This window comes from Passer domesticus, chromosome 10 (assembly GCF_036417665.1).
Source record: "Passer domesticus isolate bPasDom1 chromosome 10, bPasDom1.hap1, whole genome shotgun sequence".
NCBI classification, from domain to species: domain Eukaryota; kingdom Metazoa; phylum Chordata; class Aves; order Passeriformes; family Passeridae; genus Passer; species Passer domesticus.
This window is the reverse complement of record NC_087483.1, coordinates 5286465-5309710: the sequence shown is the minus strand read 5'-3', so window position 1 is coordinate 5309710 and position 23246 is coordinate 5286465. Positions and strand designations below refer to the sequence as shown.

Here is a 23246-nt window from a genome sequence, read left to right as displayed (position 1 = left end):
GGGCAGCAGAAGGAGCCCCCAGGGCTGCCGAGGCAGCCGCGCTGGCAAGGGCACGGGGCCTTCCAGGGAAGCTGGCACGGCCTCCTTGGGACACGTCCCGGCTGCTGGCCATCCTAAACCCGCGGCTGTGACAGGCACAGGGAACGTGTGGGCCAGGGCACCAATGCTGCTCTGAGCCCTGGGGCCCGGGCAGCGCTGCCATCAGCAGGTGTGGCAGAGTCCCCGCCCAAGCAGAGCTGCCACCCCCCGAGCCCTGGCAGCGCTGCTGCCCCTCTCCTGCCCCAGAGACCTGTGCCCCAGGGGGCTTCTGTGCCACAGGGAGCCAAAGCCCACGTGCACTGGGGGCTGTGCTCCTCCCTGCAGGGGCTGTTGGCAGCAGCACCTGGAGTTCTGCTGCAACACTTGGTGTCTGGCAGAAGCTCTTACTACATGCTGGAAGTGTTTTCTCATTAAAGTAATTTCCTGCAGCACAAAAGCCTCTTTACCGTGACTACACAGAAGAATCTGGCATTAAAGACTCCTCACTTCAGGAAAGCTTTACTTCCCATTTCTCAACTCAAGTAATTCCAAAAAAGTTGCAAACTCCCTCAATCAATTGTGATGGCCTGAGAACATGAGAGTTGGAAATTGCCTTCCCCTCTCAAAGCAGCAACTCATGTGCCTTGATGTCATGCATAGGGAGTCACTTTACAAACATCACACTACCCAGAGGTGAACAGAGGCCATTCTTTGCTTTCAAATGGTTTTCAATGAACGGATGATAATATCCTCATTCCCTTAAGGAATAGAAGCTCTAAAAGAATGCAAGTCCTCTTCTTCCCTGCAGGATAATCAGGACCATGAACAGAAATAGTCACAGGTATTCTTTCTGCCCTCCATAACCAATGCTCCACCAAACCACAGATGCTGTCTTCAAACTGACTCCAATTCCAGCCTAGACCTCTCCCCTTCCAGACAACTCCTTCCCCAACCTGCCCCCCAACGCCAACCCCCCCAAACACCCGCACAGGAGCCCTCAACACCCCACCAGCACCCCCAGCTGTCCCTGTCCCTCCGCAGAGCTTTCCCAGCCTCCAGCAGACCCCCTGGTTCCCTGCACATGCCGTGGGATGGCCCTCAGGAGGATCTGCTCCAAGGCCTTTCCCGGTAGCAAGCTCAGGCTGCCAGGCCTATGGTTCCTGGATCATCCTTCCCACAGAGCCTTCCTGAGCACGGCTGTTCCCTTGGCACATTTGTGCTCGGCTGGGACTTCTCCACTCAGCCAGGGATGCTGCTAAAGGATGGAGAGCAGCCTGGCAAGCTCTTTCTCCAGCTGCCTCTTTCCTCTTGGGGGAGGTAGAACATTGCACAAGCAAGAAACTGGTGCCTCCACAGACCCTGGATCCATGCTGGGACAGACATGGACGTGAAGTATGTCATATGGAAAAACTCTTTATCACTAACCGCTCACATTTGTTCTGTCTGTTCCTTTGTTACCCGTGGTATAAAGCAATACTCACTTGTTTGTCATACACAGAGGCCCCCGCCTACACAGCTCATTCACACCATGTGGGTTCAAGTCTGATGGGTGCCTTGCACAGGTGGCACAGGGAGTCCCACCTACACGGTCCCGGGGCAGGGGCGAGCGTCCCCTTGGTGGGTTAGAGTCCCAGAGTTCAGGAGTGGTATGCTAACTGGCATTGATTAAATGTGGCTGGAATTTGGATTGGGAGCTGGTTTAGAGAGTTTATTAAGTCTGGTATAATATCGTGTGTGTGTCCATGTGTTAAATCTGTCAATGCAACATCGTTTATTCTTTGCTTATGTGAAGATAAGGAAGGGAATGTGCTCAACACTGTTACCTTTTTCCTTTGGGGATGGAATGCTATTAATTGGAGTAGAAGTAGTCAGAAAATTGAGTGTGTGTTCCAAGGTTCATCTCTAAGAATGCAAGAAGTGGAGACACAGTCTCAGAGGGAAACAGCGTTGTATGGTTGTCCTGGGTTGACTATATGATGCTTTTATCCCCAGTCGTCTTGTTCTGTTTATACTGAATAATAAGTTTTACACCTTTAAGATTCTCTTCCAGACAGTGAAGAAGGGAGGGAAGAAGCGCGCAGTTTGTCTTCAGACTGCTCTCACTCCTACACAATCCTGCTCCTGGACTGTGTTGTCTGCGGATGGACAGACAGCAGGACAGAGCTCCTTTTTTCCCTTTTTTTTTTGCTTTTAGTTAGTTTTAGCTAGCTGAGGCAAAGAAGTCCCCTGGACTGTGATTTTTCCTTTTTCTTGGACCTGTTCAAGCCTGCTCTGCACTGAACACCCCAGAAGAGCACCAGCAGCTCCACCTGTGGACCCCTGGCCGGGCCTGGGCCGCGGCGTTTCCAGCACCAGAGAGACTGATCAGAGACTGAGTGAGCCGAGCTGCAACCCGGGGAGGGGACTGTTCTGAGTTTGCCTTTTTTTTTTTTTTTTTGAGTAGTGAGAAGTTTTATTGTTTAATATTGTTTGGGTTCTATTGTTTAATAAACAGGTTTCTTTCCACTTTTTCTCCAAGGAGATATTTTGTCCCAAACCGGTTGGAGGGGGGAGGGGCAATTGGAGCTGCTTTTGTAGAGAAGCCCCTTTGGGGGTTATGTCCCAAACAAGCCCCGAACCAGGACAATGGTCTTGCAGATTGGAAATTGAAATTGATTGTCTAGAGAACTTAAAATACTCTGAGGATGTTCTGGAGGACATAGGTCCCTGGCAGCCTAGCTGGGAATTTTTTCCAGCAATAGGATGATATCTTTTGGATGCTCGGACCACCTTCAGTGCTCAGACAATTTTCTAGTTTGTGGGAAAGCCCCTAAGTACCCTTTTGTGTTGTATGAAAGAGTGTGAATGCGTGGAACTGCATTTGCATTGTCAGCCAGAGGGGCTTGGCAGGTGAAGGACAAGGAAGAAGTAGATGGTGAGAAAGGCCAGAGTGACTCTGACACGAATGAGACTTACAATCTGACAGGAACCAAGTGCAGTAGCTCTACCTGCATTTCCATTTTCCAATGACAGGAGTGGCAGGGAAAGCAAAGTGACTGATGCCCTATGCTCCTTGTAACCCTCTGATCCCTTGCTTGTTGTGTAGGGGGCGTAGAGATTGTAGTCCTTGTAGTGGCTCAAACAATTGGCCCATAGAAGAGAGCAATAGCCTACTTCTCTAAACAACTGGATGAAGTGAGTAGGGGACAGCCTGACTGTGAGCAGTTGCTGCTCTTGTTTCAAACATCCAAGAAGCCTGAGGATTCACTCTAGGTAAACAAATAATTGTATTTATCTCACATTCAGTAGCAGTACTTCTTCAGCAAAAGGGTGTGTATTGGCTTTCACCCTCCAGATTGCTTAAACATCAGGCAGTTTTGGTGGAACAATGTGGTATTACCAAACTAATCTCTTCTCTAGTTCATCCAGCAGCATTCCTGGCCACTCACCAGACAGACAAGGAACCTTTGTAGCATGACTCTATCAAAACCACAAAGTCCGCTTTATTCTAGCTGGCCAGATTTTAAAGAATGCCCAATTCCAGGAGCAGAATCTCAGTACACAGATGGGAGTGGCTTTGTAAGAGCAGATCAGTGAAAATGGGGATATACAATAAGCACAGAGTAAGTCAGCTCAGAAGGCAGAGATAATCACTTTAAGCTGTACCTTCTGACCAGCCTGAGGAAAAAGGATCAATATATGAACAGATTCCAAGTATGCCTTCAGAGTAATAGGTGCCATGAAGCAGTTTGGAAAGAAAAGGACTATTGACAGCTCAAGGAAATCAAATTAAGCATTCAGAAGAAATCTTAAAATTGTTGGAGGCAGTACTAGTACCTCAAGAGGTTGCAGTTATGCACTGCAAAGGACATCAGAAAGGAGAAACAGACGTCAAAATGCGGTAACAGGTTGCAAAAAGAGCAGCAGAACAAAGCTATGCTGAGTTTTGGGCACTAATTCCCAAAGGTAAGGAACAATATGACAATGATGTATGTCGTATAATTAGGAAGATCTAGAATTAGCAAGGAATTTATGAGCAGAACGGAAACATATTGTTTTTGCAACTCCTCAGGGATAGACAGTTATACCTGAAAGAGCATTGTAAAAATTAATTACGGATGAACATAATTGTATACAGTGGGAAGGGGATGCCTTACATAATTATTTGAGAAGGACAAGAGTAAGATGCAACCTGTACTCTAGTGGAAAGCAGGTAAGCCAAGGGTGTGAAATAATGTCTTAGAACATATCCACAAACTAGGACTAGAGTTAAGCTTGGCACAGTAGACAAGGGACGATATCCTGGACAGTACTGGCAAGTTGACTTTTCTCAACTGCCAAGGAAAGGGGGCGATAAATGCCTTTTACCTTTCACTGATATCTTCTCAGCGTGACCTAAGGCATTCCCAACCCAAACAAATAAAGCCAAAGGAGTTGTCAAGATTTTGTTAAACAACATAATGCCTTGGTTCAGAGTGCCTTTAGACATCTCCTCTGATCGAGGGCCACGTTTCCTAGCAAATATTGCACAGCAACTTTGCAATAAGCTCCAAATCCACTGCCACCTACACATGCTGTATTGGCCCCAGGCCAGCAGCCAAGTGGAAAAGATGAATTATCTGCTAAAACAACAAATAGTCAAAACTGGACAAGGGGCCAACATGCCTTGTCCCCAGGACCTACTTTTGGCTTAATTACGGATTCCAGGAGACTAAGAACAAAAGAAAATCTGAATCCCTTGGAAATACTGTACAGAAGACCATATAAGCATAACTATCAAGGGGAAGATACTGTACAAGTTGGGGAAGGGTATCTGCAGGACCATGTTGTTCAACTGACACAACAGCTGCAGCAAATAAATCAACACATTTTGAGCAGAGGAGCAAGAGGATGCTCCTCTCCACAAATCCAGCCTGGGGACCAGGTATACATCAAATCCCCTGAGGGAAAGCCTCTTATCCCAAAATGGTAAGGACTGTATTTAGTAATTTTAACCACTTACACAGCCTTTAAGGCTTAAAGCGTTAAACTCTTGGCTACACTATTCCAGAATTAAAAGACTTCTGCAAAAGGCAAGTGGAGTCCACAGCTGGACCTCCGAAAGAACAGAAGAAACCAAGATGCGCTTCACACCATCATTGTCTTCCTGATATTTCTGATCAGAATCCAAGCCACAGTAGGTGACTGTCACTACCATCATGATCTCCTTGGCCTGTGAGATCCTGGTAGATGGAGCACTCAAAAATATTCAGGACCTAATTGGCTAAAGGGCATTAAAAATGTAAAAACACTTTACACCATTTTAAGGATTAATGACCGAGCAGTTGAAGATTGAGGAAAACCTGACTCCATGCTGGCCTTTCTTGTCCCACCTGAAAGCAGGACCTCTATGGCTTGTAAGTTTGAAACTCACAAACCTCTTTTAGTTGAGATTACTACAGTGACCATGCACATCCGTGACCTTTCTAACAAGCAGCATGTGAATCCATTTTCATGTGATTCCTATCAGGATTTTTGTGCTATGCAAATTAAAAGGGGAGAATATAACCCAGCACAAGATAGTTCCCTTCTTCTGCGGGGCACAGGTGGGGTGGGAGGACCATCATCACACAGAGATACAGGAATTGAACCTGCCAGGAATGCGACCCAACAAATATTGTTTCCAGCAGGCAGCTCTTGTGCCACTAGAATAATAAATCGTCCTGCTGGTATGCTTAGTACGTGGAACAGGTCTCATAGGGGATCTGCTTTTGAGAACTGAATTTCATTCTTGGCTTATTCCAGGCCATCAGAAACAGTAACCAATCAAGGTGGAGGGGAAGCCGGGAGCACAATCATCCTGTTAGGGTATATCATGCCCAATGTCATGACCATGTGATGGCAACCCAGATATGCAGAAATCCTGACAGCACAACTACATCCTCTTATGGGCTCAGGTACTCAGAATACTCAGCCATTTGTACTGGGAACTTTAGTAAACTAAGTGTCATTTGTAATACTACCAGGGGCCAGTGTAAGGTTTCTGAAGGTTTCTGAAACGCTTGCCTAAAGGCAGGCAATGTATCTGAAGAAACCAGTTACCATGCCTTGGGTACTCGACAAGGAGCGAAACAGAACGGGTCACACAACGGGCATTTAAAATTAAAACAAACAGCTTTACATTAGCAAACAATGGCATAGCATGGGACCCATATGTGAAATAATATAGTCTTTCACTCTGGGGTAAGAAAAACAAATGAACAATTGTTGCTTTTAGATCCACAGTACTCTCTGAAAAAGCTGGAGGTAAAGATAGAGGCTAAAAGATCCAAAATTAAACAGCAATACTACCCATTCATAGATCAAAGCCTAAAGGTCTGGGAGACATGGATACATTCCCAGACACCAAATCATAGGTCTAAAAAAGGCTTAAGGGGATGGTTTGGGTCTGAACTGGGCATATGAAATTCTATTGATCAAGAAGTCTTAGTCAATAAATGAAGCACTGTGAGTTCTTATATTGGACAGACACAAACTCCTCTCAGATCAGCCCTGCTAACACTTGCCCAAACCCAAAGCCTGGCAGGTAACCTATTAACCACCCTGGCCAACAATACACAGCAGGATTGTTTCCAGTAGTCGTTGGCTTTATGGGAAAACTACAGGGTAACATTTCTTTAGCATTTCAATGTAGACAAACTCAGCTGTGGCTACGGTCTGTAATATCAGGAAAACTTAAAAAAAGGAGAGCTGGGGAAATTGCCATGAGAATTAACTAAATCATGCCTAAAAATGAAACCACAAAGGAATTTGAAAAAGACTTCCACACTTGGTGGCAGTTGGTCAATTTCCCATAGAATGAACAGAACCCTGCAGTCTTTTACATTAACCATTAAGAATGCAACAAAATACTGTGTAATTCCAATTTTGGCCCTTGGAGCTATAAGAACTCATGTATCTCTCAGTCCCATTCAGCATAATGTCTGGGCCATTTTCAACAAGAAAACTGGAAACTGGCAAACTCTTAGTATCAAAGCATGTGTGCCAAGGGATGCACTGAATTTTGCGTACAAAAATGCAGGGCTTGACAGAGAGGATCGGTGTCTGCACACTGAGGGCAGCCCTTGTATTTGTGAAATGAGCCCAGTAACCCATGCACAGTCACAGGTGTGTTATGTGGGAAGGGGATGTGCCTGTGTGAGATCTCCTTGCACAACTATTACAACAGATTATTCAAATAAAAGTGTTAATGATAATAACATCTTATTTGTAATTCAAAAACAAAAATGGATGTGACTTGAGCTGCACCACACAATAAGTTCTCTTGAGCTTATGCAGAATGCGTACGATGTGTATCATGAAGCACCCAAATTCCAAACTGGAAGGGACATTGATGTTCTAAAACAAATGCTGTACCAGCCTAATATAGAATGGCCAGTGGCAGAAGTCAAAAATGCATCTCACAGAGCCTTATGGACACTGAAATTGGTATCAAAGAAGTTACCAAAATCATCACCAAAATAGAGAAATAAAGAGAACATCATGAGTCAGATGTCTTCTTGTGATGGACAAATCTGCAATCACCAACAGCTCCTCCGAGTTTTAGCTTCCTCAGCAAACCAGTTCTAATATAGAAAAAAAAAAATTAACCCTCCTCTTAACCATCATGAACCTATGGATGTGGTAGAAAATTAAAAGAGCAGCATAACAGTACATATGTCCTGTGGACTGTGGAGGGAATCTTGCAAAAGAATTTGCATCAGGATAAAGAGAAGGGGAGGATGAAAGAAGGTCTTTGTCTGACATAAGCACAGGCAATTCACATAAGCAAACAAGTACTTAGCACAGACACAGGTAAGTACTTAGCGCCAGTTAGCATAAGAAAAACCTGGCGGGCCTAACTTGACAGGAGAGGGACTTGAAAAAAGCTTTAGACACATTCTAGCAGAAGAAGGAAGGGCAAGTAGGCAATGAGCCCTGTGCAGGGAAGCCATGAGGAAGAATTGCTGCTTTAGGGCATGGAGACCGCTCTGGCCAGCGCCTGGACATCAGCTTCAAGTACAGGAATCTGACAGAATGTATTTCTAACCCCCTGCCTATGCAATCACCTCAGCAGGGTAAAGATGGATGGTATTTTTGATGCAATTCCTACAACAATCCACTGAAATTTATACATGGCAGAGAAGCATTTTGGTGGGGTGCAGACCCCTGTCCTCCCGTCAGCTCAATAAAAGGGCTTTTGGTGGACAATGCATTTGTCTGCAGATTTCTTTGAATTAGGGAGACCCCTCGGGACTGCTGTATCCTGAGGGAACACTATGGGCCCTGACCTGTGCCTCAGCTTCCAGGACCGCTCTTGGCCAGCATCCTGACATGGATGCAGGACAGCTGCGAGGCACTGCTGGGACCCAGCGGGACAGGACCGGCTGTCTCGTGTCCACGTAGCAGCCCTCACACAGCCAGGGACACCCCGAACCCAGACAAAGGCTGACGTGTCAGCAGAGAGGAGCAAGGAGCACTGGGCTCCTCTCAGGGGATCTCAGCATGGTGCTGCAGTGGGAGGGGCAGGCAGGCCACCCACCTTCAGGGCATCCCCTGCATCAACAGGGCGTGCATTTTGGCCTTTTCATCCCTCCACACCAGAACCAGGCCTGACTTCTCCTCCTCTGCAGTTTTTCCACTTAGGACGTCATCTCACGCTTGGCCAGTGCATCAGATGAGGCCGCAATGGCTTCTGATACCACCTCCATGCCAACCACAGTTCCACTGTGTGCTGTTCCTCTTTCACAGGTTAACTTCCCATCAATTGACCAATCCATTGTTTCTCTCAAGGGTCACATTCCCACCAGTTCAACCATAAGGTTTCCTTCACTGTCTGTTCTTCATTATCTTGCTGACGTGCACAGCAGCAGATCAAATGTGGCAGGGCCTTAGACACGACTTCACTCCTGACTCACAGGCTCCTTGTGCCACTGCTGGCCTTCTGTGTGCTCAGCAGGATCTGTACCTGCACAGGGCTGTGGAACTGCAGCTTCAGCACAGGGACCGTGCCAGCCTGACCTGCCCTCGTTCCTCTGGGTCTGTGCACAAAACACGGCGTGGCAGAGAACGGCAGCAGGGGCCTGTGTGTCCCAGGGCCCCGGATTTGTTCTGCTGCAGCTCCACAGGGATGCAGGCAAAGTGAAGGAGCCAAACTGTTTATTCATGGAAGGCGAAGCAAAGGAATGAGCTGGGAGGGGGAAAAGGGGATGGGCAAAATCTGAGGACTAGAGGGAAAGAGCCGTGAAAAGGGAGGTAGAATGGAGGGAAAAAGAAGGGATGGGCAGAGTCTGAGGGCTGGAGGGAGGGAGCTATCTATAAGCAGGGAGAGGGCTGAAGACATGCAAGTTTCCCACAGGCTCAGCTGTGCCAATCATCAGCGGTGCCTGGAGCTGCAGCTGGTCTCTTCTGGTCTCAAGGCAGTCTCATCTTCCATGGCATTTGGAGCGCTTCTACAAACACTGGTTCTTCTGTGCCAGTTCTGCAGCTCTCCCACTGTCTCTCTGTTGAACAACTATGTTTGTCTGGGAAGGGCTGTCATCTCTCCTCAGGGCTTGAAGGGCTGGAAGGGAGAGGAACAGAGCCACAGTCAGAGCCTGGATCTGTGGGAATCCTAGGAGACCTTCCTGCCAGGGCCATCCCACCCAGCTCTGGCCATGGCCACAAGAAAGGGGGTGTCAACTGGATCAGCTGGCCATGAATCTGCCCCCTGCATTCCTGCAATCTCTCTGTGCTCGGCCGACGCCACCCCTCATCCACACAGGGAGCGAGCCCACCGCAGCCAGGACAGGGATGGCAGCTCCCTGCCCAGGCATTGCAGCTCCCCATGCCAGCCCCCGCTGTCAGCCCGCTGCCCTCACTCACCACTGCAGATCAGCTGGAGCTCTCCTGGCTGCCCCCTCAGGTGCCGCCCGGCCATCCCTGTGAACACAGAGCCTGTCACGGCGGCAGCGGCACAGCTCCCTGCCAGCGGCGCTGCCAGCGCTGCGGCCACACGCCCTGCTGGCCCGGCAGGGCTCAGCCCGGGCCCTTGCCGCACGCTGCCGCCCAAGGGCACGGCTGCCAGAGGGCGGCAGCAGCGCCCGGGCCAGGCGGGGCTCCACGGCGCCGGGCCCGGATGGCGCTGCCGGGGCAGCGGGCGGGGCTGGGGCCGAGCTGCGGCGGGCCGGGGAGGGAGCCCGGCCTCGGGGCTCACCCATGAACCTGATGGCCGCCTATCGCAGGGGCTCCTGGGGGCTCTCCAGGTAGCGCAGGGCCCGGCGCAGCTGCTCGGCCGCTCGGCTCGTGTCCTCTGCCAGCTGCAGAGAGCGGCAGCAGGGAAGGCTTGGCGCGGGCTCAGCCCCTGTGGCGGGCGCTCCCTGCGCCCAGCCCCGGCCTCCCCTGCCCGCACAGCCCTGAGGCGCGGCCAGCAGCCGCTGGCGCCGGGCTCCGCAGGGGGCAGAGGGCCGGCTGCTGCCCGGGGAGCCGCGGGGCCGCCCCGCAGCCCCGCCGCGCCGGGGCTCCATCGGGAGTCTCATTCCGGAATGAATTTGTCGTAGACTAAAGCCCCTCACTCCCCGTGTCGAATAAATTAAATTCCTGCCCCATAGGCCTTATGCTATGCAGTACTGTTTGCTTTGATTAATTTCTGGGCATCATTATGCAATGGATTTCAGTAGCATCACCCTCAGGAAAGCTTTTGGTCCAGCCCTGCATCCCTATTTCAGACTGTACAGAAATTTTGTGGACTTGTTCCCACTCTACCTGGAATCTTCCAGCACTGCAGATGTTCAGCTATTACAGCCCTGCATGGGAGAGACATTAATTCATCCAGGAAGTGTTTGCAAAGGCTTTGTGGGCAATCCTTGCTTAGTTTCAGTAGTGAAATTTGTATCCTGGCAATGATGGAACTCACTGGACTTTTCCAGCATGTGTTTGCTGATGTTTGAATCTGGAAATGGAGAAGAGATTGTTGGAAGCTTGATATATTGCGATGCCTGAACTTCCCTGTTTGTGGCTCCCCAGTGCCGTGCTTAGCAGGCACCCAGTTGTGTTTGGACATGAGCTACCACTGCCAGACACGCAGCAGCTGGAGCGTTGAACATCAAAGACTGAGCTGACATTTTTCCCAGAACACAAGGAAACATGGCAGTGCCTCTGTATAATCTGACTGTCCTGTGAAATTCAGCAGCTGGTGGTGTTCAGGTGCTGCTGCTGCTGTTATAGATACACAGTACAATACTGGCCTTTTCAAATGTTGAAATGGATTCTATATGTGTGGTGTTAAAAGAACTTTGCTATAAAGATCTCGTTTTCATTTCTGTTGTTAACTAAAACTTAGAAACAGCTGATGAAGTATGCTTGTGTTAAAATGCCTGCTTGCATGGGATACCATCCCATGAACATGTGATGAGGACACCTGCTGCAGATATGCCAACTATCAGCACTCACGGTCTGAAGAAAATGTGGACCAAAGCCTGTCACCGTTGAGTCAGGAACGGAAGTGAAGTGACACATTAACTCTCTTCAGCAGGTTAATGCCGAATTTATTAGAAAGCCATTCCTTTTTATGCACTGTTCCGATACAGCTGGACCTGACTGCTCATTTAATCAACACCCCGCCACCACTGGCTAATTAAGAAGATGCCCTTTGGTAAACATCTTCTGAGAAAACAACTGTTCAAAACACCAGCCGCAAGATCGTTTTCATTCTTTCAGCCTTTTCAAAACTCCCCAGAACAATTCCTGGGAAAGTTTATGTGGCCTTCTCACTCTGAGCAGGCTGTCAGTATCCACAAAAGCCTGTAAATAGAGGTGATGATAAGAATGGACTAAAAGCACAAACAAGGAAGACGCATGCTCTAAAAAGGCAGACGTGAGGAGGAGCCATGCTAAACTGTTCCTGAAACATGGAAACTGGTTTGGAGAAACGTTCAACATGCATAATTGTTTGTGAATATGTAACAGGCTGATGCAATAGAAATGGTATTGTCTTGGTTTGACCTGGAAGTGAGTTTTTGGAAAAGTTGTGGTCAAACCAATCAGTGGCCAGATTTGAAATTGTCACTTGGTGTGGCCACTGGGGATTCAGATATGCCTCTGAGAACACAGGAGTTAAAAGCAGAGCATTCCCAGAGAAACTCCCTCTTTAGAGTCTGGCAGGTGAGCTGGTCTGACCTCCTCCCCCTGCCCAGCTGCGTCTGGGTGGGGCAGGGGGAGGCCATGGGGCCTGAGGGAAGGGACGCTGGAGCCCCTGCAAGAGGCAAGGGTGGAGGAGAGGAGGAGATCTGGGATGGTTTGGGCAGCCCCCCCGGGAGAGAATGATAGAGACTGTGCTGGCTTGGAATTCGATATCTCGTGCAGGCACCACAGCCAGGAAGAGAAGGGGCGGGGGGGGGGGGGGGGGGGGGGGGGCAAGGTGCCCAGCTGCTGGCAGACCCAGCTGAGCTTTTAACTCTTTTGGTACTGAAACAATAAAAGCTGTAAAAACACTGATCCTCCCCAGTTAAAGATTGAGAAGAGACGGAGAATGGGAAAGAAGAGAAGGTTTGAGTAGTTGAAGAAATGCCAGCAGATGAGAGTACCCTAAGTGGAAGAGATGATTAGAGTAGCTTCAGCTGAAGTTTTCTCTTACATAGCCACAGGCAAAACCGATTTCTTCCAATAATGCAGAGACTGCACCTTGGAGGAGGCAGTTGGCCAGAAACCAAAAATGAGAGGGCTGCGAAGAGAAACAGAAAGAACAGAGACTCCGGGGGAGGGTGTGGTGAAGCCCTCTGCCTTCAGCGAAGGGTCTCTGTTCCTGAGACCCAGGCCCCAAAGAAATAAAAATATGGGGGGGGACAGGTGTCCCAAATGGTGAGAGAAGGCCACTTCTTAGAACTGAGCGATGCATTCTTAAAAGGACCTAAAGAGCAGTTTAGATCCATAGCCGGTAGTGAGAGCACTGGACATGAAAGGGAGATGGTCACCGCGGCAGATTTTCTCCGGGCGGCTGCCGCGTGTGACACAGAAGCACAAGAAGTTTCACTGTGTTTCTGAAAAAAGCCCATAGTGCAAGAAAGAGACTCCTCTCTCCTGATGAACTGCAAGGAGCTTGTGTGAAAGAGAGTATTGGACTGAGATCTGAATGTTAAAAGACTGGGGGGGGGAGGAGTGTTTTAAGAGTGTTCCATAGTAGATTGTTGTGTGTGTTTTTTTCTTTTTTCCCTTATGTTTCTGTGTTGTAGATTATTAAAGTGTTGTGTTTTTCCCTCAATTCCCAATTGGGAGCCTGCTTTGTTCTGTTTCCGAGTCACATCTCACAGTAACCATTTAAAAAATATACCTTTCATAGGGACCCTGGCATTGTGCCAGAGTCAAACCATGACAGGTATATAAAGAGTGTTTCCAAAATAGCTGGGATAATCTAGGCTGAATGCCAAAAGACATCCGGTGATAAATATTTGCTTTATCGTCTTTGTCTCCTACTGTACTTTATTACACCTTCTAAATTTTGTACAGAAGAGTGAACCTTGTTTTTCTCACTGCAATCCCTTCTATGAAAAAAACCATTTCAGGACTGACTAACAGCTTCTGCCTTCTCACAGACACCAAGTGTTGCAGCAGAGCTCCAGGTGCTGCTGCCAACAGCCACTGCAGGGAGGAGCACAGCCCCCAGTGCACGTGGGCTTTGGCTCCCTGTGGCACAGAAGCCCCCCGGGGCACAGGTCTCTGGGGCAGGAGAGGGGCAGCAGCGCTGCCAGGGCTTGGGGGGTGGCAGGTCTGCTTGGGCGGGGACTCTGCCACACCTGCTGATGGCAGCGCTGCCCGGGCCCCAGGGCTCAGAGCAGCATTGGTGCCCTGGCCCACACGTTCCCTGTGCCTGTCACAGCCGCGGGTTTAGGATGGCCAGCAGCCGGGACGTGTCCCAAGGAGGCCGTGCCAGCTTCCGTGGAAGGCCCTGTGCCCCTGCCAGCGTGGCTGCCTCGGCAGCCCTGGGGGCTCCTTCTGCTGCCCTGAGCCCGCAGAGCAGGGCAGTGTTTGCTGATGGGCTGAGCCCTTCCTAAAGATCCTGTCGGGCTGCCTTAGACACTTGGGGCCAGGGATTCCTTCCAACCTGGGCCACTTTGGGTGGGCTGGGCATGGCCCCAGGGCAGGTGGCAGTGTGTGCAAGGGCCCTTTGAGACACGCTGCACAACAGTCACCGTGGCATGGAATGGAGGAGTGTGTCCTTTGTGACACGTGGTGACATAGGAGCTGGTGGTGACAAGAACACTCCACAGCGCTTGGAGCAGGCGACAGGACAGGACGGGACAGAGCGGTGCTGTGAGGAGCCCCCGCACAGCGCACTCGTTCCTGCCTGACCTGGAGCTTTTCTGAGGCCTTGTTCCTGCAGCTGACCTCGAGGCCAGAGCACAGGACCTGGTGACCTGTGGCCTTCCGAGGCTTCTGTTTGGCAGTGCCCTCGAGGGCAGAGCGTGGGACTTGGTGCCCTGAGCTTTTCCAAGTCAGCTGTCCTGCTACTAACTCCAGTCATTGACATGGAGCAGAGACCACCGAGTGTGCCCAAGCTGGCCTGGGTTGAGGAGGACGAAGGCGGCCCTGGAGCTGCCCCAGGACAGGAGACTGAAGAGGTGGTGCCATTCCATCCACCACAGGAGGGTGAGTGGCAGAGCTGGGCCTCAGGGCTGGAGCCTGCAGCCAGCATGGCCCCATCCCATCCCATCCCATCCCATCCCATCCCATCCCATCCCAACCCATCCCATCCCATCCCATCCCCTGGGGATATGCCCATGGACAGGACGGAAGAGGGCCCAGGCAGACACCCCGCAGTGGCCGTGCTCCATCCCCCTGGGGCATCCCGGGGCTGTCCCTGCCTGAGGAGCGCAGGGCTGGGCTGTGTTCTCCGGCCTCTCCCGCAGCCCCTCAGCTCTGGCTGCGCTCGCTCTTTGCCAGATGCAGCCGTGGAGCGCACACAGGAGCAGCAATCCAGCCGTGGCCGCTTCCGCAGAACAGCGCAGGTACCTGCAGCCATGCCCACCTGGGCTGGGCCTGCTGTCCCTGCTCAGCCGAGCACCGTGTGTGGAGCACTCCATGGAACATCCCTGGCTTCTTGCCCTTCTCCTACAGCTCGTTTGCGACTTCATCAAGAGTGTTCGGCAGGAAGAGGCCAGGGCTATGGGCGCTGGGCTCAGGGCACACTCAGAGGTCCTCAAATATGAGACCAGTGCCGTCCTGCTAGATTTGCTTGTGGAGAACGGTGCTTCCAAGCCAGAGCAAGTAAGCAACCTGAGGCCAGGCTTCCATTCCCCCATGAGTCACATGGCGACCCAAGCCAGGTCTGCTGGTGCCTGTGAGCCTTTGAGGCCATGGCATTGCGGTGGGAATGGAAGCACTTCTCTGGAGAAGTTGGGGACATTGCTCCCTCTGGCAGCTTTCCAAGTTTCCATGTGCCTTCTCCAGGTGCCCGCCATGGTGAGGTACATCCACCAGTGGCTCCTGGCCAATGATTCCGCCGAGCACAGGCTGGACAAGACCCTGCTGAATCTCACCAAAGCACACCCGGATGATGCAGTAATGACGCTCCTGCGTGTGGCCCCGTCCTGTGACAGGTATGGAGCCCACCAGGCCAGAGGGCTCAGGGCTCCCCAGCCCATCACCCTGCACAGCCTGTCCCAGGTGTCTGAAGAACAGAGAGTTCCAGGGCTTTTTGCCTGCTCCCTTTCCCAGCCCTCTGGCATGTTCCTTTCCCAGCCCTTCCCCTGAGCTTGCTGCCATGCTCCCTTGACACCCCACAGGGGTCAGTGCTGCAGGGCTGGGCTGCCTGAGTGCTGCTGGCCAGGGGCAGTGGGCAGAGGCAGAGCCAGCAGTCAGCCTGGGCCCTTAGAGATGCCCAGGCCACAGTGCTGTGTCTGAGACCCGCCTGAGACAGAGCTCTAACCCTGCAGAGCTGCTTGGACCATGTGGAAAACCATCATGGGCTCAAGCAGGACTGCGGAGCTGGCACAGCTGGTACTCCTGGATGTGCTGGGGAACTGGCCGGAGCACAGCACGTGCACCTCCGATGGGGACAAAACGGGTGTCTTTGCCCTGGCTGTGAGTTTCTGCAAGTGGCCTTTGCTGGCCCCAAGGCTGCCTCTCCAGCAGCTCTCCAGCCTCCTTCCCCCACTGCATCTCCCTGCCTCAGGCGCTGGCCTGAAACCTGGCCCAGGGGCAGCTTCAGGGCCACCAGGCCCCCTGCTCCCCCTGCGTCTCTCCGGGCCTCTCCCTGCCACGCTCGGGCCCTGCCACACGGACACCTCGGCACTGAGCGCTCTCTCTGGGGCTTTGTCCTTTTCAGGCAACTCTGATGATGTGGAAGATCCTCCAGGTGCGCTGTGTCCCCCGTATAATGAAGGTGTATTTCCCACGCCTATTTGTGCACCTGCTCTTCCAAGTGTTCTTCAGCACTCTGGATATGCCAGAGAAGGTGGATACCTTCTGGAAGGGATGCCAGGAAGAACACGGCCTTGCCACCAGCCCCAACAGGTGCTCCATCCTTGAGCTCCTGTCCCTGCCACGTGGCCTGGGAATGAGCCAGTGCTCCCAGTGTGACCTGGGCTTTGCTCTGCACACAGGTTTGCAGTGCGGACCCTGAAGTCCCTGCTCTGCCAAAGGCAGTACAAGGATGTGGTGGTGGCAATGGAACGCAGGGGTGTCTGGAACACACTGCTGTGTGATGATACCCGCCACTATGCCGTGGGTCTGCTGGCCAGGTGAGACCCTCTTTTTCCCACTGCTTCTGACATTTGTGCTCTGTGCCCAGGGTGCCCCACACTGTCCCTGTAGTCATGGGCCAGAGGCCCTCGTCACTGAGGGACAGCCAAGCAGACTGGAAAAGCCTGGGAGAGGAGAAAGCCCAGAAGGAGGGACCACCTAAAGGGCTCCGGTCCCCTTGCAGGATGGTGCTGAAAGAGCAGACCTCTGTGAGCCTATCCTTGGAGAGATTTGCTCAGGTTCCTGGTCCCTTTTTCACCCTCCTAGGGAGATGCGCCATGCTCGTCTTGAATTGTGTTCCAGTATTGCACTCCACCTCCTCCAGCTGCTCAGCAGGGAGGAGCCACGCTGGGATCTGGCCGCCCTGGCGTTCATTGTGGAGGTGAGCCTGAAGGCCAGCGCTGCCTCGCTGAGCTGCCTCCCAGCTCTCTGCCCTCTCGTAGCCCCAGCTGCCTGGGATGGTGCCCGTGCCCTGTGCTGCTGCCTGGGCCCAGCCCTGTGCGGTTCCGGGCTCCTGCTGGCCGGGTGCCCTGTCACTGCCCTGTGCCTTTCAGGTCCTCGAGTGCCTGGATTACAGTGAATGTGCTGACAGTGTTGTGGAGGTCTCGTCAAGGTACCTGCAGAGCGAGTGCAGGGAGAGGCGTTGCCTGGCACTCAGGGCCCTTCTCGAGCTCATTCACAATCCCTCGATGGTGAGAAGGGGGCAGCGGCTGAAGCTGTGCTGGGAACGCAATGGCTTGGGCTTGGTTGGGCTTTGGGCCCCGGGGCAGCTGCTCCCAGCTCTCCTGCCTCCCGCTTCAGCTGCCCTAGTGCTTCGGGACGGGCTTAGGCCTCTAGGCCCTGCTGCTGCAGGGTTTCACAAAATTGTGTTCCACACAGGCTGACAAAATGTGGAGGCTGACTGAAAGCCTCATGGATCTACTGTGGGACAATGATGCAGAGATAGCTGGGATGACACTTGTCGCACTCAGCTTTATATTCTGGCGCAAATACAGTCTGATGTCAAGCCCTATTGTCCTGCAGCTGGCTGAGGCACTCCTGCCACTCTTTGACCATGTAAGGCTCTGTGCTCCCAGCCATGACCACTGGATGCAGTCTGGAAAATTTGTGCCTGTGCATTTTCAGGCCTGTGCCCCGGGGGCCCTGGAGGAGCCAATGCTGAGGTATTTTTCCCTTTTTTTTTTCATAAAGGATAATAGCCAGGTACAGCTGCTCTCCATAAAACTTTTCCGAGACATGATGGAGGTTTTGGAAGAGAGAGAAAAACCTTTGGAAAGGGTTGTGCATCAGAGTCTGCTGCCACTCTTCTTCCACTGCCATGATGAGAGTCAGCATGTGGCAGAGGTGAGCACTCGTGGGCTGCTGGTGGCCCCCTTGTGAGGGAGCTGGGCTGCCTTTTGCCTTGGCGCCTGGTGGGCTGCAGCCTCCTCCAGGCCATGGCACAGGGACACGGGGCTGTGCCCTGGGCTGAGGGGCCATCTCTGCCACTCTGCTGCTCTCCAGGCTTCTCTGGAAACGCTGCTTTGTGCGGCCAGGTTCCTGAAGAGGAGAGATATCAAAAAGCTGGTGAAGGAGGAGAAACTGTGGAAGTTCAGCAAGTGTTTGGTAAGGATGAACGAGAATCCCCAGCCTCAGCCTGGAGAAGGCTCCTGAGTGCGGTGCTCAGTGTGCACCTTCAGTGATGAAGCTAAAGCTATCATCAATACTGTCAGCTTGTGCAGCCTCCTGTTTCCACAAGAACAGTCAATCCATGAAGTTTTTTGAAGCCTGCAGTTATAGCAAACAGATATCACTAAATACCCTTCCTTTAGTAAATTTAAAAACATTCAAGTTTCAGTAAACACATTCTCTAGTGCAATATTTGCTTCTCTTCACACAAGTAAAACAAGTAATCATGCCTGTCATCATTTTCTGCAAGCTTTTGCTTCATTGGTTGTGCCCCAATAAATAAAAACTAACAATAGTCCTGCATACATATCTCAAAAATTAACCACATTTCTAAAAGAATGAGGTGTTCATCACATCTTTAGTATTCCTCACTCTCCCACAAGCCAAGCAATTATTGAAAGGGCACATCAAACACTAAAACGCATTTTAGATCAACAGAGAGGGGGAGCGGAGGTCACACCTCAGATGAGACTGAACAAAGCTTTGTATGTTTTTAATTTCCTAAACAGTTCCTTTGCAGAACCTGATCCACCGATTCTTAGGCATTTTTCAAATAACACTCAGGCAAAACTGAAAGAAAATATACCTGTTTTAATTAGAAACCCTGAGTCTGGACAAGTTGAAGGTCCTTTCCGATTCATAACCTGGGGCAAAGAGTATGCTTCTGTCTCTACAGGTGCAGGAATTAGGTGGGTCCCAGCCAAAAACGTCAAACTGTATCACACCCCAGAACGTGCTGATGAGTCCAGAACCAAGGAAGCAAGTACGCAGACGTGAGCCGAGCAGAGGGATCCCGGATCACGCCTGACATTCCTTGTTCATCGGTGGAACCTGCAAACTCTGATTTTGTGTTAATGTTATTTATAAGTGTGTCAATTGTATGCCAAATGTTTGTTTTGTAGAGCTGACTTTTGGCAAAAGTTTTGGTTTTTGCTTTTGTTGAAAACAAAATTTTAAAAATTGATATATATGTAAAGATACTGCCAAAACGTGGCTCATGGATAAGATGAAGAAAATGCAAGGTGTGTTGGTATTGGTGAGTTTTAATTGTCTTTTGTTGTGGAGATTTGCCTGTGGAACAAACAAAAACAAATGTTTGGGTGACCTTGGCCAAGGCAGTCGGCTCAGATACCATATGTTTGTCTAATTCAGAACCAGAAAAACCTTTCTCATCCTGTTTGGTTGGTGTGCCAGTAAAAGAGTTGCCTTTGGTCAAAAAACAATCCAATGGTAAGCCAGGTGAAATTGACAATGGAAACAATCCCACATTGAATTGGAATGTTTGGGCCAAAAAACTTCCCAGGGCAGCCTCTGAACCCCAAGATTTGGAAATCCTTGGTTCTTTAACAATGGATTTTTGCTTTACCTTCATAGCTAGTGCTTGGTGAAAAGGTGATCCCCCAAAGTTTAATGTTACTCCCCATTATTTTGCATACAGAAATTTAAGGTTTTGGTTTAATTTTTCAAAGAGTTGGGATGTGCTTCCTGAGGCTGAGCTATATCCAGGGCAATTGCCTAAGGGATATTGGTTCATTTGTGGAGGCAGGGCTTGGCAAGGCATTCGAGCAGACCTTGAAGGTGGCCCATGTAGCATTGGGATCCTCACTGTAGTCGCACCCTCTGCTAAAGCGGTCATGAAAAGGAAACAAAGGAAAACAAGATCTGCTCATCATTACGATGAGAACTGTCAGAGTGACTTCATGCCTTGGAAAGCTGCAAGAAGGGTTTCAGCGGGTATAGTTTTATCCCAATTGGCTTCAGCAGTGGCTTTGAAAGAATTAGATTGAGTTGGATGTTGGCTAAGCAAGCAAACTAATGCCACATCCTCTGCCATTAGTGATAGGTTAAGGGATGTTGATAGTGTTAGACATGCTAACCTTCAAAATAAAGCAGCAATTGACTTTCTTTTACTGGCACAAGGGCATGGTTATGAGGAATTTGAAGGACTGTGTTGTATGAACCTGTCCGATCATTTGGAATACAAAAACTGAAAGATTTGACAGCCCAAATTAAAGAGGATGGTAGATCCTGATTGGATGATCTGTTCCAAGAATAGAGCTTTACACCTTAGCTAAGGCAACTTTGCAAGATAGGTCTCTATATATTGGGTGTTTTGGTAATGATGTTGATAGTAATCCCCTACATACTTCAGTGAGTGCGACAGATGATGAACAAAACAGTCAGGGAAGTTTTGGCATACAAGAGAGGGAAGTAGGAAGTAGAAGCAGAGAAAGTGTTCGAAATCTCACAGAAATGACAAATGACGGTATAGAAATGGAAGATGGTTTTGACATAAGACCCTAAAACAGACAAGAGTTTTTTGAACAATGACTTATAAGTATTGTCAGACGTGATTCATATCTTTTCACTGACTGGGCCTTCACAGCATTAAATTGCTGTGCTGTAACATAGCAATGATTAGTGTCCACAAGAACAAGTCTCAAGCAGAAAGTAAACAAAAGTATTATAGTAGAGCAAGTAGTGGACAACACGATTTTGAAGATTTCTTTTTGAGTCAACAGAGAGGGGGAATTGTGGGAATCCATGGGATTAGAGGATTTTAGGAAAGCTGGGAAAAAGAAAGGCCTCAGAGCCAGTAAGGAGAGTGAAATGCTAAAGCAGCAGAAAAGATATATTGGCAGAAGCAAAGACATGAGAAATAGAGCAATAAAGCTGTGTAGTTTAGCTTTCTAAGTTGCAAAAAGTATATTTTAGTAAATATTTAGAAGGTTAAATATGAATGGGGCTCTATGCTTTGTCTTTTATAAACGAATCATTGTATGAGAGAAAAAGCTGCTATTGTTTTCACCAAAGCTACGTGTGCTTCATGTGGTTGGATAGAACTACTGTCAATATGCTTTTGCTCTATGTAATTGGCTGAAACTGGGTCTGAAACCGTCTTATAATCTGTTGCAACATTAAGTTTCCTCGGCCTGCTGTCTGGATAGCGAGCTGCTTGCATCCATCCATTGCCACAGCCATGTAATGGGTCTGATGCTTCTGAAATAAACAGCTCACGACGCTATTCAGGTGTGGTCCCATTCCGTTTGTGTCTGTATATAAATGGCCGGCGTCATTGGTTCTAAGACATTATTTCACACCTTTGGCTTACCTGCTTTCCACTAGAGTACAGGTTGCATCTTACTCTTGTCCTCATCAAATAATTATATAAGGCATCCCCTTCCCACTGTATACAATTATGTTCATCCCTAATTAATTTTCACAATGCTCTTTCAGGTATAACTGTCTATCCCTGAGGAGTTGCAAAAACAATATGTTTCTGTTCTGCTCCTAAATTCCTTGCTAATTCTAGATCTTCCTGATTATACGACATACATCATTGTCATATTGTTCCTTACCTTTGGGAATTAGTGGTGCCCAAACCTCAGCATGGCTTTGTTCTGCTGCTCTTTTTGCAACCTGTTACCCCATTTTGACGTCTGTTTCTCCTTTCTGATGTCCTTTGCAGTGTATAATTGCAACCTCTTGAGGTACTAGTACTGCCTCCAGCAATTTTAAGATTTCTTCTGAATGCTTAATTTGTTTTCCTTGAGCTGTCAATAGTCCTTTTCTTTCCAAACTGCTTCATGGCACCTATTACTCTGAAGGCATACTTGGAATCTGTTCATATATTGATCCTTTTTCCTCAGGCTGGTCAGAAGGTACAGCTTAAAGTGATTATCTCTGCCTTCTGAGCTGACTTACTCTGTGCTTATTGTATATCCCGATTTTCACTGATCTGCTCTTACAAAGCCACTCCCATCTGTGTACTGAGATTCTGCTCCTGGAATTGGGCTTTCTTTAAGATCTGGGCAGCTGGAATAAAGCGGACTTTGTGGTTTTGATAGAGTCATGCTACAAAGGTTCCTTGTCTGTCTGGTGAGTGGCCAGGAATGCTGCTGGATTAACTAGAGAAGAGATTAGTTTGGTAATACCACATTGTTCCACCAAAACTGCCTGATATTTAAGCAATCTGGAGGGTGAAAGCCAACGCCCACCCTTTTGCTCAAGAAGTGCTGCTACTGAATGTTAGATAAATACAATTATTTGTTTACCTAGAGTGAATCCTTAGGCTTCTTGGATGTTTGAAACAAGAGCAGCAACTGCTCACAGTCAGGCTGTCCCCTACTCACTTCATTCAGTTGTTTTGAGAAGTACACTATTGCTCTCTTCTATGGGCCAATTGTTTGAGCCACTACAAGGACTACAATCTCTACGCCCCCTACACAACAAGCAAGGGATCAGAGGGTTACAAGGAGCATAGGGCATCAGTCACTTTGCTTTCCCTGCCACTCCTGTCATTGGAAAATGGAAATGCAGGTAGAGCTACTGCACTTGGTTCCTGTCAGATTGTAAGTCTCATTCGTGTCAGAGTCACTCTGGCCTTTCTCACCATCTACTTCTTCCTTGTCCTTCACCTGCCAAGCCCCTCTGGCTGACAATGCAAATGCAGTTCCACATATTCACACTCTTTCATACAACACAAAAGGGTACTTAGGGGCTTTCCCACAAACTAGAAAATTGTCTGAGTGCTTAAGGTGCTCCGAGCATCCAAAAGATATCATCCTATTGCTGGAAAAAATTCCCAGCTAGGCTGCCAGGGACCTATGTCCTCCAGAACCTCCTCAGAGTATTTTAAGTTCTCTAGACAATCAATTTCAATTTCCAATCTGCAAGACCATTGTCCTGGTTCGGGGCTTGTTTGGGACATAACCCCCAAAGGGGCTTCTCTACAGAAGCAGCTCCAATTGCCCCTCCCCCCTCCAACCGGTTCGGGAGAAAATATCTCCTTGGAGAAAAAGTGGAAAGAAACCTATTTATTAAACAATAGAACCCAAACAATATTA

The 23246-nt window shown here is 49.5% G+C and overlaps 2 protein-coding genes across 2 annotated transcripts in view; both read left to right on the top strand.

Moving 5' to 3' along the window:
• LOC135309350 (uncharacterized) overlaps positions 1-23246 on the top strand; it is a 113711-nt gene that overhangs the window by 86785 nt on the left and 3680 nt on the right. The gene's annotated exons all lie outside the window — the stretch shown is intronic.
• On the top strand, positions 14274-21426 carry LOC135308484 (maestro heat-like repeat-containing protein family member 6). Its single transcript, XM_064433453.1, has 13 exons — positions 14274-14637; positions 14932-14996; positions 15106-15255; positions 15439-15587; positions 15924-16071; positions 16316-16503; positions 16593-16730; positions 16999-17113; positions 17286-17423; positions 17611-17787; positions 17923-18075; positions 18235-18336; positions 19076-21426. The coding sequence occupies exons 1-13, from the start codon at positions 14517-14519 to the stop codon at positions 19205-19207; spliced, it is 1776 nt and encodes a 591-aa protein (XP_064289523.1). The 5' UTR covers positions 14274-14516; the 3' UTR covers positions 19208-21426.

Bases quoted from the DNA above. Each gene is read 5' to 3' on its own strand.
- LOC135308484 (XM_064433453.1), top strand. From the start codon at position 14,517: ATGGAGCAGAGACCACCGAGTGTGCCCAAGCTGGCCTGGGTTGAGGAG. The intron at 16,504-16,592 runs GTGCTCCATCCT...CTCTGCACACAG, and splicing joins CTTGCCACCAGCCCCAACAG to GTTTGCAGTGCGGACCCTGA. The intron at 18,076-18,234 runs GTGAGCACTCGT...GCTGCTCTCCAG, and splicing joins AGAGTCAGCATGTGGCAGAG to GCTTCTCTGGAAACGCTGCT.